The sequence below is a fragment of the Camelus bactrianus genome, chromosome 2 (genome assembly GCF_048773025.1).
Source record: "Camelus bactrianus isolate YW-2024 breed Bactrian camel chromosome 2, ASM4877302v1, whole genome shotgun sequence".
NCBI lineage: Eukaryota > Metazoa > Chordata > Mammalia > Artiodactyla > Camelidae > Camelus > Camelus bactrianus.
Genome location: NC_133540.1, coordinates 63648434 through 63661164, shown reverse-complemented (window position 1 = coordinate 63661164; position 12731 = coordinate 63648434). Strand labels below are relative to the sequence as shown.

Below are 12731 nucleotides of genomic sequence, written 5' to 3'. Positions count from 1 at the left end.
GTACATCTTTATGTGGAAGTGCGCACTCCTTCCTCTTAGGTTACATACCAAAGAGTGGGAATGCTGGGCTACAGGCAGGTATATGATATGGTTCAGTGTTAGTAAACACTACCAAGCTGTTTTCTAACGTGGCTAAACAATTTTGCATCCCCAAAGGGTTTTAGGCATTACTATTTATTCTAGGAATAAATCAGCTACCCAAACAAATAGGCCCCCTGCCCCCTTAATACCTTTTCTTGTAATTTAGCATTAGAATTTTCTAAATCTATTTTCATAGTTGATATTTCATCTGTCTTCTCAAAAACAATCCCTCTGAGTTTATCAATAATTTCCTGGTGCTCTTTCAGATGGACGTGAGAAATTCTTAGTTCCTCTTGCTTTTCCAGGTCCTTTATTATTAGAAAAATTTCAAAAACAATGACATATCTTAATGTTAACTAGTATTTTCTTTTTAATGAAAATGACACATTTTCTTAGTAAAAATAATAAATCTTTTACTTCTTACACTACATCTTTGATGTTGTTATAAAGTTATAGGCTTTCCCTTCCCCACCCTTACCTCCCCACATTGTATTCATACTTTTCAGAGGCAAACATACTGTTCTACAGCTTACTTTTCTTTGTCAGGGTTATTTTGGGCTTCAAATTAGGACATTTAAATCTATTTCATTTTTAAGGGTTGCATAGTATTCCGACATATTGGTCCTATTTATCCAGTTTCCTTGTGATGGACATTCAGGTTACTTCCTATTTTTTAAATCACAAATCGCTATGATGAACCACCTTATGGTGTATGTATGTGTTTATATACATATATATATATTTTTTCCTTTATCTTAACAACTGAGTAAGTGTACATATAGGATAAAGTCCACAAAAAAAAATGCTGGTTACAGAATTTAAAATTTTCAACAATGATACCAAATTACCTACCTAAAAGGTTATCAGTTCACTCTCATCCAAAGTACCACTCATTTCAAAGAAGGGTTCATTGATGGAAGGAAAACATCACAGTTACTCGCTGGGAAGAGGAATGAGTGTAACTTACTTTAGCTTCTGTTTCTCTGAGGCTTTCCCTGAGCTGGTCTCGCTCCATTTTGAGGATTCCCTCCATTCTTCTTAGGTCATCTCTTTCCTTAGTAACAGATTTTATTTCTTCAATGTTTTCATGAAGTTTTTGTGTCAATCTTAATTTCTCTGTTTCAATACTTTCGTGGGTTGAAGCCTGAGCCTGTAATTGCTTCTTTAGTTGCTCTGTTTGATCCATACTTTCCCTGAGATCATTTTTCACCTTAAGAAGTTGATCTTCTTTCTCCTGAAGTTCTTGGATCTTAAGATAATCATATAATAGGTTAGGATGTAGACAGATACAGAGAAAAAGAGAAAAAGCTGAAGAATACTTTCTAAATTGAATAGGCAAATCTTTACTTATTTCAATATTAAACGCTCATATCCTATTTCATTATACAAAAGATCTGATCTAAACTCTCAGTTACTTAGATATCAGAAGAAATACCTGTGCGTTGAAGGCAGTTTTTGTGTTTTCTAAATCCACTTGGATATTTGATATTTCATCTGTCTTCTCTGAAACAGTTCCTTTGAGTTTATTGATAGTTTCTTGATGTTCTTTCAGACTCATGTGGGCAATTCTTAGTTCCTCTTGTTTTTCCAGGTCCTTTATATTAGAGAAAGAAAAATAATACATTCAGAATAATACAATTCAACAGTGTGTAGAAAAGTATAGGGTTAGAAGTAAAAATTCCCCTCCCTCTTTAGGCCCCACAGTTCTCTTCCTCTAAGTGACTTTTAGATGTCAATATATTCCAGATATACTCCTCCATAACTTACTTTTTCTCCCCATCAGGATTATTTCTAAATCAGCTCTACTTCACTCTTTACCTGGGGCTTGCTATTCTATGGTCTGAATGTGCTGCATTTATTTAACCAGTCCCTACTAATGGATAGTTAGAATTTTTCCTTTTTTTGTTTTCTTTTTTTCAATTTTGTTATTGCAACTTGCTGCAGTGAATATCATCCTACAAATACTTTTTGCACAACTGTGCTAATGTGTACAAGATAAATAGCAATTATTGGGTCAATGCATACACTTACTGAAAAATTTGGAAGATACTATCATATATTCCTCCTTCAGCCTTCCTCAAGGTTGGATCAATTTTACATTCTCACCAACTCTATCACTCATGGTTCTTTTAAGACACAATGTGATATTTTCCAGTTGGGGAAAGATGGTAACTCACTTTGATTATGGTTTCTCTTAGGTTTTCATTGAGCTGGTCTCTCTCTACTTTGAGAGTCTCCTCCACGCTCCTAAGGTCATCTCTTTCTTTTGTAACAGACTTTATTTCTTCAAGATGTTTGTGGAGTCTCTGAGTTAACCTTCTGTTCTCCATTTCTGTATTTTCCAGAGCTGATTTTTGGGCCTCAAGTTGCTGCTTAAAGTTTTCTATTCCACACATTTTGTCCTGAGTCTCACTGACATCTTTCATCTTAAGAAGTTGATGTTCTTCTTCTTGAAGTTCTTGAACCTGAGAAAATCGTAAAACAAGTTAGGAGATAGGCATACATTTTTAGTAAAAAAGAACTTTCTAAATTAAGGCAATCATTTTTACATTTTAGTCTAATGTATACACTATTTTCTTCCATAAGGTAGATGAGGAATACAATAATCAGATGTCATTTTCCAACTTAACCAAACAAGACCTACCTTTTCCTGTAATTCATCATCTGAAATTCCTGAGTCTCTCTGAATATTTGCTCCTTGATCTGTCTTCTCGGAATTACTCCCTGCATTAATGGTTTCTTGGTACTCCTTCAGAAGACCGTAAGTAGTTTTTAGTTCATCTTTGATTTTCTGTCCCTTTATGATTGGAGAAAAATTATTAAAACTTAATAGTGAACATCATCATTATCACCTTAACACTGTTTTTACATCCAAAAAACATTACAAGAGGGAAACTCACTTCAGCTACAATTTCTTTAATGTTTTCTTTGAGTTGGTCTCTCTCCATTTGAAGGGCCTCCTGCACTCTTTTCAGTTCATCTCTTTCCTTAATTATGGTTTTTATTTCCTCTTGACTTGCCTGAAGTCTCTCAGTCAACTCGAGCCTCTCGTTTTCTATTCTTTGTAGTGATGAATCTTCGGCTTTGAGATGCTCCTTTAACTGTTCCAGTTCACTCATGTTTTCCTCAGTCTCACTGACTTCTTTGATCCTAATAAATTGTTCCTGTCTTTCATGTAGCTCTTGAGTCTTAAGATAATAATAAAATAAGTTAATAGCCAAAAATATACATATGTACACACATATAAACGTGTGCTTATTTATGTGTATATTTATATGTAAATATACTTTTTTTTAAGGAAAGAAATCCAGGATGCTTTCCAAAACAATTAGGAGGTAAACAGTAGTCTTTGTAATCCTGTTAGCCACCGCCTGTAACTTTTCTCCCACTGTTCCTTCACCCCAAATTTACCTTTTTCTGTAATGCATCATTTGTTGTTTCTAATTTCTTTTGAATGCTTGATATTTCAGTTTCCCTCTCTGAAAGATCCACTCTGAGTTTATCAATAGTTTCCTCCTGTTCTTTCAGGTGACAATAAGCAACTTGAAGTTCTTCTTCCATTTCTAGGTGCTTTATTATGAAAGGAAGTTGTAAGAAATTTGAAAACATTATAATCATTACACTATAACTAATTCCTTTTCCCCAGAGGTTTATTTTTTACTAAGATACTTGCTTACAGAATATTAAAAAAAAAAATACAACAGACACACACATGAGTGGAAGGATGAAACTTACTTTAGCTATCATTTCTCTTATGTTTTCTTGTAGTTGGTTCCTTTCAGATTGAAGAACTTCTTGTAGCCTCTGTAGGTCATCTCTCTCCTTAGCTGTAGATTTCACTTCATCATGACTTTTCTGAAGTCTCTCAGACAACTTGAGCTTTTCCATTTCTAGCCTTAGTAGTGCTGAATCTTTGGCTTTGAGTTGCTCCTTCAGTTGATCAGTCTCACTCATAATTTTCTTAATCTCATTGTCCTTTTCTTCCATATTGAAGGACTGTTCTTGTTTGTTTTGAGATGCTTGGATCTTAAGAGAATCATACAACAATACAGTTGATATCCAGAGATACTTTATTTTATTTTAGGGAAAAAGAAGTAAGGATACTTTGTAAAACAATTAAGTCAGGGATTCAATGGCTCATTTACAGAGCAATCTTTCCACTCATCTACTCTTCCATTATTCAGATATTTAATACTTATTTACTGAGAACTCACTGTGCTGTCAATATCCTATTAAGCTGGAGATGAAATGGTAAATGAGACTTTACATGATCTGTTTTTTTGAGACTTACATACTTTAGGGGAAAAGACAGATATTATACCAAATCTTACCAAACAGAGGAGCTGGGTTCTTTCAGGGTACCAGTGGCAAATCTAACTTACTGTGAGTGGTTAGGAAGGGCTTTCTGGGGGAAGGAAAGCTTCAGTTGAGATCTGAAGGCTGTGAGCACTAGTTAGGCAAAGAGGGGTATAGAAATACAACAAGGAAGACTAGAATATCTGGAAGCCATGAGGTGAAAAAGAGCAATAGACTAGAGCTGTTGAAGCACAATGAGCAGGAGAAAGAGTGAGATGAAATAGGGCTAGAGATCAGCAGGGTCTGGGATCCAGGGTCTCATAGACTGTGTGAAGGATGCTGGTCTTTATTTCAAGAGTAACAATAAGCTATTAAAGGGTTTTAAGAAGAAAAGATCCCTTGGGCTCAGTTTGGAGAATGAATTAGAGAAGTATGAAATGAATGGGGAGACCAGATAGGCGGCTAATGCAGAAATTCAGGGAAAGAAATAATCATGGCTTGGATTAGGCCATCAGCTATGTGGAGAGAAGAGTGGAAGGATTTTACACACATATACACACCTCCCTTAAAATCAACAAGGTTTGGTACTTGGATTACAGAGTGAGTAGGGTGGAAGGGACAGTAGTAGGGATGATTCTGGATTTCTGACTGGATCAATGAGGAAGATAGTAATACCTCATGAAATGCTGGAGAAACAGGTTTAAAGAAGGAAAGAAAATAGCATTTTTGGCTTTATCCTTTCCTGTAATTTGGCACGGCTTTTTCTAAATCATTTGGAATAGTCTCTTCCCTGACACATTTCCTCTGTTTCAATAGTTTTTTATTATTTATGAGCAATTTTTAGTTATTTCTGTTTTCAGTCACTTAATAATTTAAGAGATGCTTAAAGAAAATTGGTAATAACATTATAACTACAAATGCCCCCTTTCCCAAAGACTTGATATTTATAAAACACTTATTTAATGGGAGGAAAGGATGAAACTTACTTTAGCCAAAGTTTCTTTAATCTCTTCTTTTAGCTCGTCACGTTCAACTTGAAGTGCTTCGTTTGTCATTTTAAGGTTGTCTCTTTCCTTAGTTAGAGATTTTATTTCTTCAAGACTGTCTTGAAGGTTCTCAGTCAACCTGAGCCTTTCCATTTCTATATCTGCCAGTGTTGCTGAATCCTTGGCTTTGGACTGTCCTTTCAATAGCTCCAGTTGATCCACTGTTTCCTGAGTATCACTGACTTCTTTCACATTAGGAAGTAGCTCCTGTTCCTCATGAAGCACTGGGATCTTGTGATATTCATAAAATACCAAGGTTACTATATAGAGAGTGTTATCATAATTTTTTAAAGGGAAAAGGTGAGACTACTTTCCATAGCAATGAAAGTGACCTTGAACCCTCACGGTCTACCATGGAGTACAAATTCCTATTTATTCATTTTCACTTGATTCCTACTAAAGCTATTCATGACTTTTCTGCTAGTCACATTCTGTCATAATTTTCTTTTTCTCCAGCTTATATCCAAAGTGAACTAATCCTTACATTTACCAACAAATTATTAATCCAGTCAGTTGCATACTTTATTTCTATACTAGTTCCCAAATGCAGGAGAAATTTCAGAGTTGAGCAGATTATATCCCAATAAATGAATGGCCCCCATTCTCAGATGAATGCTAATGTTACTTCATATATTTTTTATGGGTACAGATTGATCCCCCTTTCCCATGACCACTAGTGGTACCATCTAACTTTGCATATCATATTTCTACATTTATCATACTGGAATTGAGGGATTTTTTATATGCCTATATTGGGGAAAAAGAACAATGTCTTATTCATAGCCACAGTCTCAATGCCTGGCACATAGTAGGCTTTTAACACAGGTTGGTCCGGTTACCCCAGTGCTTCATTTTCTCCATGGCATTTGCCATTATCTCAAATTATCTTGTTCATTTGACTGCTTATTCATTGATTACTTCTTTCCACTGCAAAGTAAGTTCTGTGATCACAGAGATTTTGTCCACCTTGTTCCCATTTTATTTCTATAACCCAGGACTGTATCTCCCATGTTAGACACTCAACAACTACTATACAATAAATAACTCAGTCACTGTCTAATGCTTATCATTCCTTCAAGGAGAAAGAAAGGAAGAAGGGACAAGGAGGGAAGGAAGAAAATACAAACCTTTTCTTGTAATTCAGTATTTGCTTTTTCTAAGTTCTTTTGAATACTTATTATTTGAGCTGTCTTCTCAGAAATGTTTCTTCTTAGTTCTTCAATAGTTTCTTGGTGCTCTTTTAGATGCATGTGGGCCATTTTTAGTTCTTCTCTTGTTTCTAGACCCTTTATTAGCAAGTGAAATTTAAAAAATAATTATAATAACATCATCCCAACATTGCCTACCCTTTTTCAATTGACTCAGATTTTAAGAAAACATTTAATAGATGAAAGAAAAGGGTATGACTTACTGTAACTTCAATTTCTCTTATGTATCCTTTAAGTTTACTTCTCTCTGTTTCAAATGACTCCTGTAATTCCTTTAGATTGTCTCTTTCCTTGGTTATGAATTTCATTTCCTCATAATTTTCATGAAGTTGCTGAGCCAACTCTAGCTTCTCAATTTTTATACATTCCAATGATAATTCTTGGTTCTTTAATTCGTTCTTTAAATTTTCCACTTCACTCATCTTTTTCTGCATCTCACTCATTTCTTCTCGTACACTAAGAAGTTGCTGCTGTTTTTCTTGGAGTTGTTGGTTCTTAAGGAATAGTTTTTATAATTAGCATTTTGTCTATACTCTCTTAAAATTCTTGTGTAAAATGTATTTGTGGAACTGAAATAATCATCATCATAGCCCTGTCTACACCCCAATATAAACAAATAAGTAGCATTAAATGTAAAGTAACTTTCTAGGCATAGTGTCTATATTGGGTCCTACCCCAAATTCATGTCTACCCAGACCCTCAGAATGTAACCTTTTTGAAAACAGGATTTTTGCAGATGTAATAAGTTAAGGTTTGAGAAGGAGTATTCTTGGACTAAGGTGGGGCCTAAATCCAATGAGACCATCCTTATAAGAGACAGAAAAGGACAGAGAGACACAGAGAAAGTCATATGAAGATGGAGGCAGAGACTGGAGAGATGCAGTTATTAGCGAAGGGCCACCAAGGACAGCAGGGAGTCAAGGACAGCAAGAGGCAAGAAAGGATTCTTCCCTAGAGCCTGCAGGGGGAGCTCAGTTCTGCCAACACCTTGATTTTGGACTTCTAGGATCCAGGACTGTGAAAGAATAAATTTCTGTTGTTTTAAGCCATCAAGTTTATGGTAATTTGATACAGAAACCTTAGGAAACTAAGATAGTCCCACTAGGTTAATCAAGGAGGTAAAGTGAAAGTGAGAAAAATCAAAAAAGGAAAGAGATGAATTAAATATACAGATATAGCTGCCAAATAACTGTAATTCTTTTTCTCTTAAAAATTTGGAAAATTTATTTCCATTTCCAATAAGGTCCATACGGGGTGGCTCAAAGAAACAACGAGGCATTAACTTCTACGTAAGCTTATTGATTTCACTTCTTTAGGAGGAATATGAAATAGACATAAGGTTTTACTATATTCAGTTAAGTTATAGTAAAAGGGATGAGAATTAAGAGAATACATGTTAGGAAAAAAATACAGAAGCACAATGGAAATTGCAATGTATCACCTATAATGCATGTGGCACTGCTCCTAGAATATACAGAAAGATCACAATGGGTGCATTTTAGAATTACTTGGGAAGTACAATTGTTACAAGAGTCTTAGCTCTTCTACAAATATTACAACAGCCCTTACTGCAAACATCTAAGAGATGGTAATACAATAACCCTTTGGTATCCACAGGGGATTGAGTCCAGGACCCCTGTGGATACCAAAATCTGAGGATGCTCAAGTCCTTAATAGAAAATGACACTGTATTGGCGTATAAACTACAAACACCCTCCCTTATACTCTAACTCATCTCTAGATTACTTGTAATACCGGATACAATGCAAATACTACATAAATAGTTGTAAATACTATGTAAATGTTATGTAAATAGTTGCTGGTGCTTGGCAAATTCAAGTTTCACTTTTGGAACTTTACGAATTTTTTTTTCCTCTGAATATTTTTGATCTGTGGTTGATTGAATCCACAGATGCAGAAACTGCAGATATGGAGGGCTGACTGTAGTGATAAATCTTACATTTTAGAGAATGACTGATATATTTCTATAAGAGCAGGCTCTTTGTTTTGTTGACTAACGTATCTCAAGAGCCCAGAACAATGCCTGGCCCATGGCAGTGCTCAATATAAACTTGAATGAATATATCAAATGATTAGTTCAGATGAATGAAGGCTCTGTCTCTCACGTAAAGATTAGAATAATATAATCTTCACAAAGGATGTTAGTTAACATCTCAGTAGGAGTTGAAGTTGTTCCAACTATTAGCATTAAGATCTGTTCATTTGAGAGGTATGTGTTATTTCTGGAATTCACATCTACTGGAGTCAAATCTGTAAACCTCCCCCAGCTCCACCCCCACACAAAGTTAAGTCAGGAAAAATGACCAAGAAGATAACTTTAAAAAGTCACCTTTTCCTTTAGCTTTTCTTCAACTTCTGCCAGTTTCTCACACGTCCTAAAAAGCTCTTCTTCTTTCTTTATGGCATGGTTCTTTTCTTGTGTAACTCTCTCTTGTTGCTTTTTAAGTTCATCTCCAAGAATTCTTAATTCTTCTTGGTTTTCAATGGTCTAGAATTTTTAAAAAGTTGAGATTAAAATGAATAATACTAGCTTACATTTATGAAATCAGGTAAAAATAAGCATTTACTTCAGCCTGAAAAGGAACTCATGGCAAGCTATATTGGAAAACACTACTTAAAAAAAGAGTCTTTAATTTAACTGTGTAAATGCCAGGAATCTGCTTTTTTATGCTGTTTCTTTATTGCTCACCTTACATTCCTATCAGAAGAATTAGAACTGGATTCAGCATTCTATCATGAGGGGTTTGCTCATTTTCTACCCCTAAGACAAAACAGACTTTCTAAGCTTTTGTTGACTGAAGGTGACTCTCTTTTTCTCTCTCTCTGTATATATATGGTTATGAGCTTTTCATATGCTGGAATGGCTTTGGTTTTGTCTACTGATTAATAGTAAGCTCAAAATGGCAGCATCTTTTGCTAGCATGAGGTGGGGTATTTCTAGTTGTTAAGCTTAAACAGTGACATTCTCAAGTATCAAGACCACAAAAATATTACATGCCAGAGACTGAGAAGACATTATGACTTTTGTCTGTATTCTTATTTACATTCAGCAATTTTGATCAAATAGAAAACAATCCCAATAAACATGGAAAATTATACAAAAGGTCAGGTTCTACTGAGATCCACAGCAAACTTCTCAAAATACTAATTTCAATCTATACACATTATACTGTCCCTAAACTTAAAAACAAAAACTAAAGTAGGTTTGAAAATATTGGCAAACTTAACAACAGACAATTAAAAATGAAATTTAAAAAATTACAACAGCATAAATAAAAGAGAGATATTTAGGAACAAATTCAACACAATATGGAAAAGACTTGTACTCTAAAGTCTATAACACATCACTGAGAAGAACACATAATTTATAGAAAAATACACAATGAAGAAGCATGGAAAGATGCTCAATATCTTTAGTCATTAGGGAAAGGCAAATTAAAACAATGAGGTACACACATAATAGAATGGCTAAAATTAAAAACACCAATAACATGAAGTGTTGGTGAGGATGTGGAGCCACCAGAATTCTCTTAATTTGCTGATGGGAATGTAAAATGGTATAACTACTTTGGAAATCTGTTTAATAAATTTTCATCAAGTTAAATATAACCTCCTTATGACCCAGCTATTCCATTTAGATATTTACCCTAGAGAAATTAAAAAACATACACTCATAAGAAGATTTTATATGAATATTTCCAGCAGCTTTATAAAATAGCCAAATATGGAGATAACTCAGATTTTCACCAATAGGAGAAAGTCTAAACAAATTGTGGCCTATTCATACAATGGATTACTACCCAGCAATAAGCAGGAGAGTAGAAAGAAGACACAAAAGAATGTATGCTGTGTGATTCTATTTGTATGAAGTTCTAGAAGAGACAAGGTGATTAAAGGGAAAAAAAAAAACATAAGGACAGTGACTATATGTATGGGGCAGAGGGTGAGATTAGGATTGAATAGGTTGGGGCAAGGGAATTTTTTGGGGTGATGGAAACGTTCTATGTCTTGACTGAGGTGGAGGGTACACAAGTAGAGACATTTTTCAAAAGTCATCAGACTGTACACTTGCATCAGATACATTTATTCCATGGAAATTATACCTCAGTATAGTTGTAAAAATCTAAAACATACAAAGATAAAAATGTATTGCTAAGTATATAGTGCTGAATCCTACCATTTCAATGTTTTCTCTTAGGTCAGTCTTCAGCTGTTCCTTTTCTGCTGTAACACTCTCTAACATTTGCTGCAGTTCATTTTTCTCTTGTATTAAAGAAAATATCTTTCTCTGTTGCTCAGTTAGTTCATTATTCTCATCAGCTGCAATCAGTGCTTGGGTTATTTTGGTTTCCAAATTCTGTGTTTTATCTATGCCAACCATCTAAAATATAAACATAAAGAATGTTTAAAGAATTTTTTAGTTAATAATTTTAATAATAAAAGAATTAAAGAATTTTTTAGTTAATAATTTTAATAATAAAACTAGTCAACATTTGTATTACTTATCATGTACCAGGCACAATTTTCATATACTGACATATTTAATCTTCACTATAACCTTATGAGGTAGGTTATTATTATCTCCATTGGACAGATGAGGAAACTGAATCCCAGAGAGAATAGTTACTTGATGAAGGTCACCCAGAGAGGAATAACCAGGCTATAAACCCAACGGTCAGGTTCCAGTTTGTGCTCTTGTGACTGTTCACTGATAAGAACTGTCTGAACAGATACAGATAATTAACAATTATCTTCAGGTATGATGGGTTAAACTGACTTTAAGAAAAAGTTAGCCACCTGAACTCTATCATTTTTTCTTTTCTTTAAAAGCTGGAAATCATTACCTATTCCCAACAAATCATTATTTTCAGAGGCTGTAACACTCACCAAAGCAGGAGTTATATTACGTATAGAGGGCAAAATAATTTTGATAGAAATATATCTCATGTTATAATAGCAAAATTCATTTTCTCTTAATATTTTATTTTTATTTACTACTTTAAAAAATCATGTTATATAAATTCGTATCTCCATAAGTAAGTTCTAACCAAAGGTAACCTAAAATGTGAACTCCTTGGTAAAAGGAGACAAAGACTGACATTACAGTTGTTGGCATGAAATTAATGTCACTATATAACCTTACACTAGGCCCAATAAATACATTCCGTTCCATATTGGCCATATATGTTTTTAAAGGTTTTTATAATAACTTATAATTAACATTAGAAAAAAATTTAAAAAATAAAGAGAAAAAAATGTTCCAGTGTCCCCAACACAACCACTATTAGAGTTCTGGAATATTTCATTCCAGATTTTTTCCCATTAACTTTTTTTTAAACATAGCAAACAATTAATTTACACATATAGGATTTTTCAGCTTTTCTTTTCCACTTAGATGATATGCATTTTCCTATACTGTTACATAATATTCAAATTATTATTTTTAGTTGCTCCATTCTCTAGAGTGGATATGGACAAACCAAACTTTGTCTAGCTACCTTCTTAGTGTTGGCAATATGCAGGAGCTTCTGACAATGGTGGGCACAGAGCTAACGACATGAGAAATTAAGGCAGGGAACATATGGTCTTTGGTACCAATATGTCAGACACTATAATTCGGAATCCTGTATCTTTATTCCTAAACAAAGGAATATACACAAAGACAAAGCTGATGGAGACAAAGTATTCTATGACACCACACTCAACGTACATTTCAAAACTGACCTCAGCCTAGAAGCTTTTCAGCTACCAAGGTTATGAGTAAAATCTAATTTCTGTTGAAGACACACTAGAGAAATTGCATTTCCAAAAAGAGACACATCAAGTAGGACTGGAAATGGGCACTCCAAGGGGATTCCTGATAGGCCTACTAATGGAGTTCTATGGTACCCAGATGGATAGAGGGGCCCCTAGAAATTCCAGACCCATTCTTTTATCCACATGAGTGATTCCAGCATGAACATGATTATCACAAGACCAAGGTGATCTCAGCCTTCCAGTCCAGATTTCAAGAACTCTAATGTACAGAATGGCCCCTAAGAATCCCAAATGACCCTTTTATCAACATGATGGTTCTAGA

At 34.5% G+C, this 12731-nt stretch overlaps 1 protein-coding gene across 6 annotated transcripts in view; it reads right to left on the bottom strand.

The window, feature by feature from the left end:
• Window positions 1-12731, bottom strand: part of CENPE (centromere protein E) — a 69198-nt gene that overhangs the window by 26065 nt on the left and 30402 nt on the right. For 5 of the 6 annotated variants that reach the window (XM_045515755.2, XM_074342961.1, XM_045515752.2 and 2 more), the window contains 13 exons: window positions 10830-11033; window positions 8982-9140; window positions 6835-7125; window positions 6551-6709; window positions 5364-5654; window positions 3817-4107; window positions 3493-3651; window positions 2982-3269; window positions 2726-2878; window positions 2259-2546; window positions 1517-1675; window positions 1049-1330; window positions 231-389 (listed from right to left, as the gene is read on the bottom strand). In XM_045515755.2, coding sequence (XP_045371711.1) covers window positions 231-389; window positions 1049-1330; window positions 1517-1675; window positions 2259-2546; window positions 2726-2878; window positions 2982-3269; window positions 3493-3651; window positions 3817-4107; window positions 5364-5654; window positions 6551-6709; window positions 6835-7125; window positions 8982-9140; window positions 10830-11033 — 2883 coding nt within the window. The remainder of the gene's footprint in view (window positions 1-230; window positions 390-1048; window positions 1331-1516; window positions 1676-2258; window positions 2547-2725; window positions 2879-2981; window positions 3270-3492; window positions 3652-3816; window positions 4108-5363; window positions 5655-6550; window positions 6710-6834; window positions 7126-8981; window positions 9141-10829; window positions 11034-12731) is intronic. The other variant, XM_045515754.2, reaches the window with a different exon arrangement.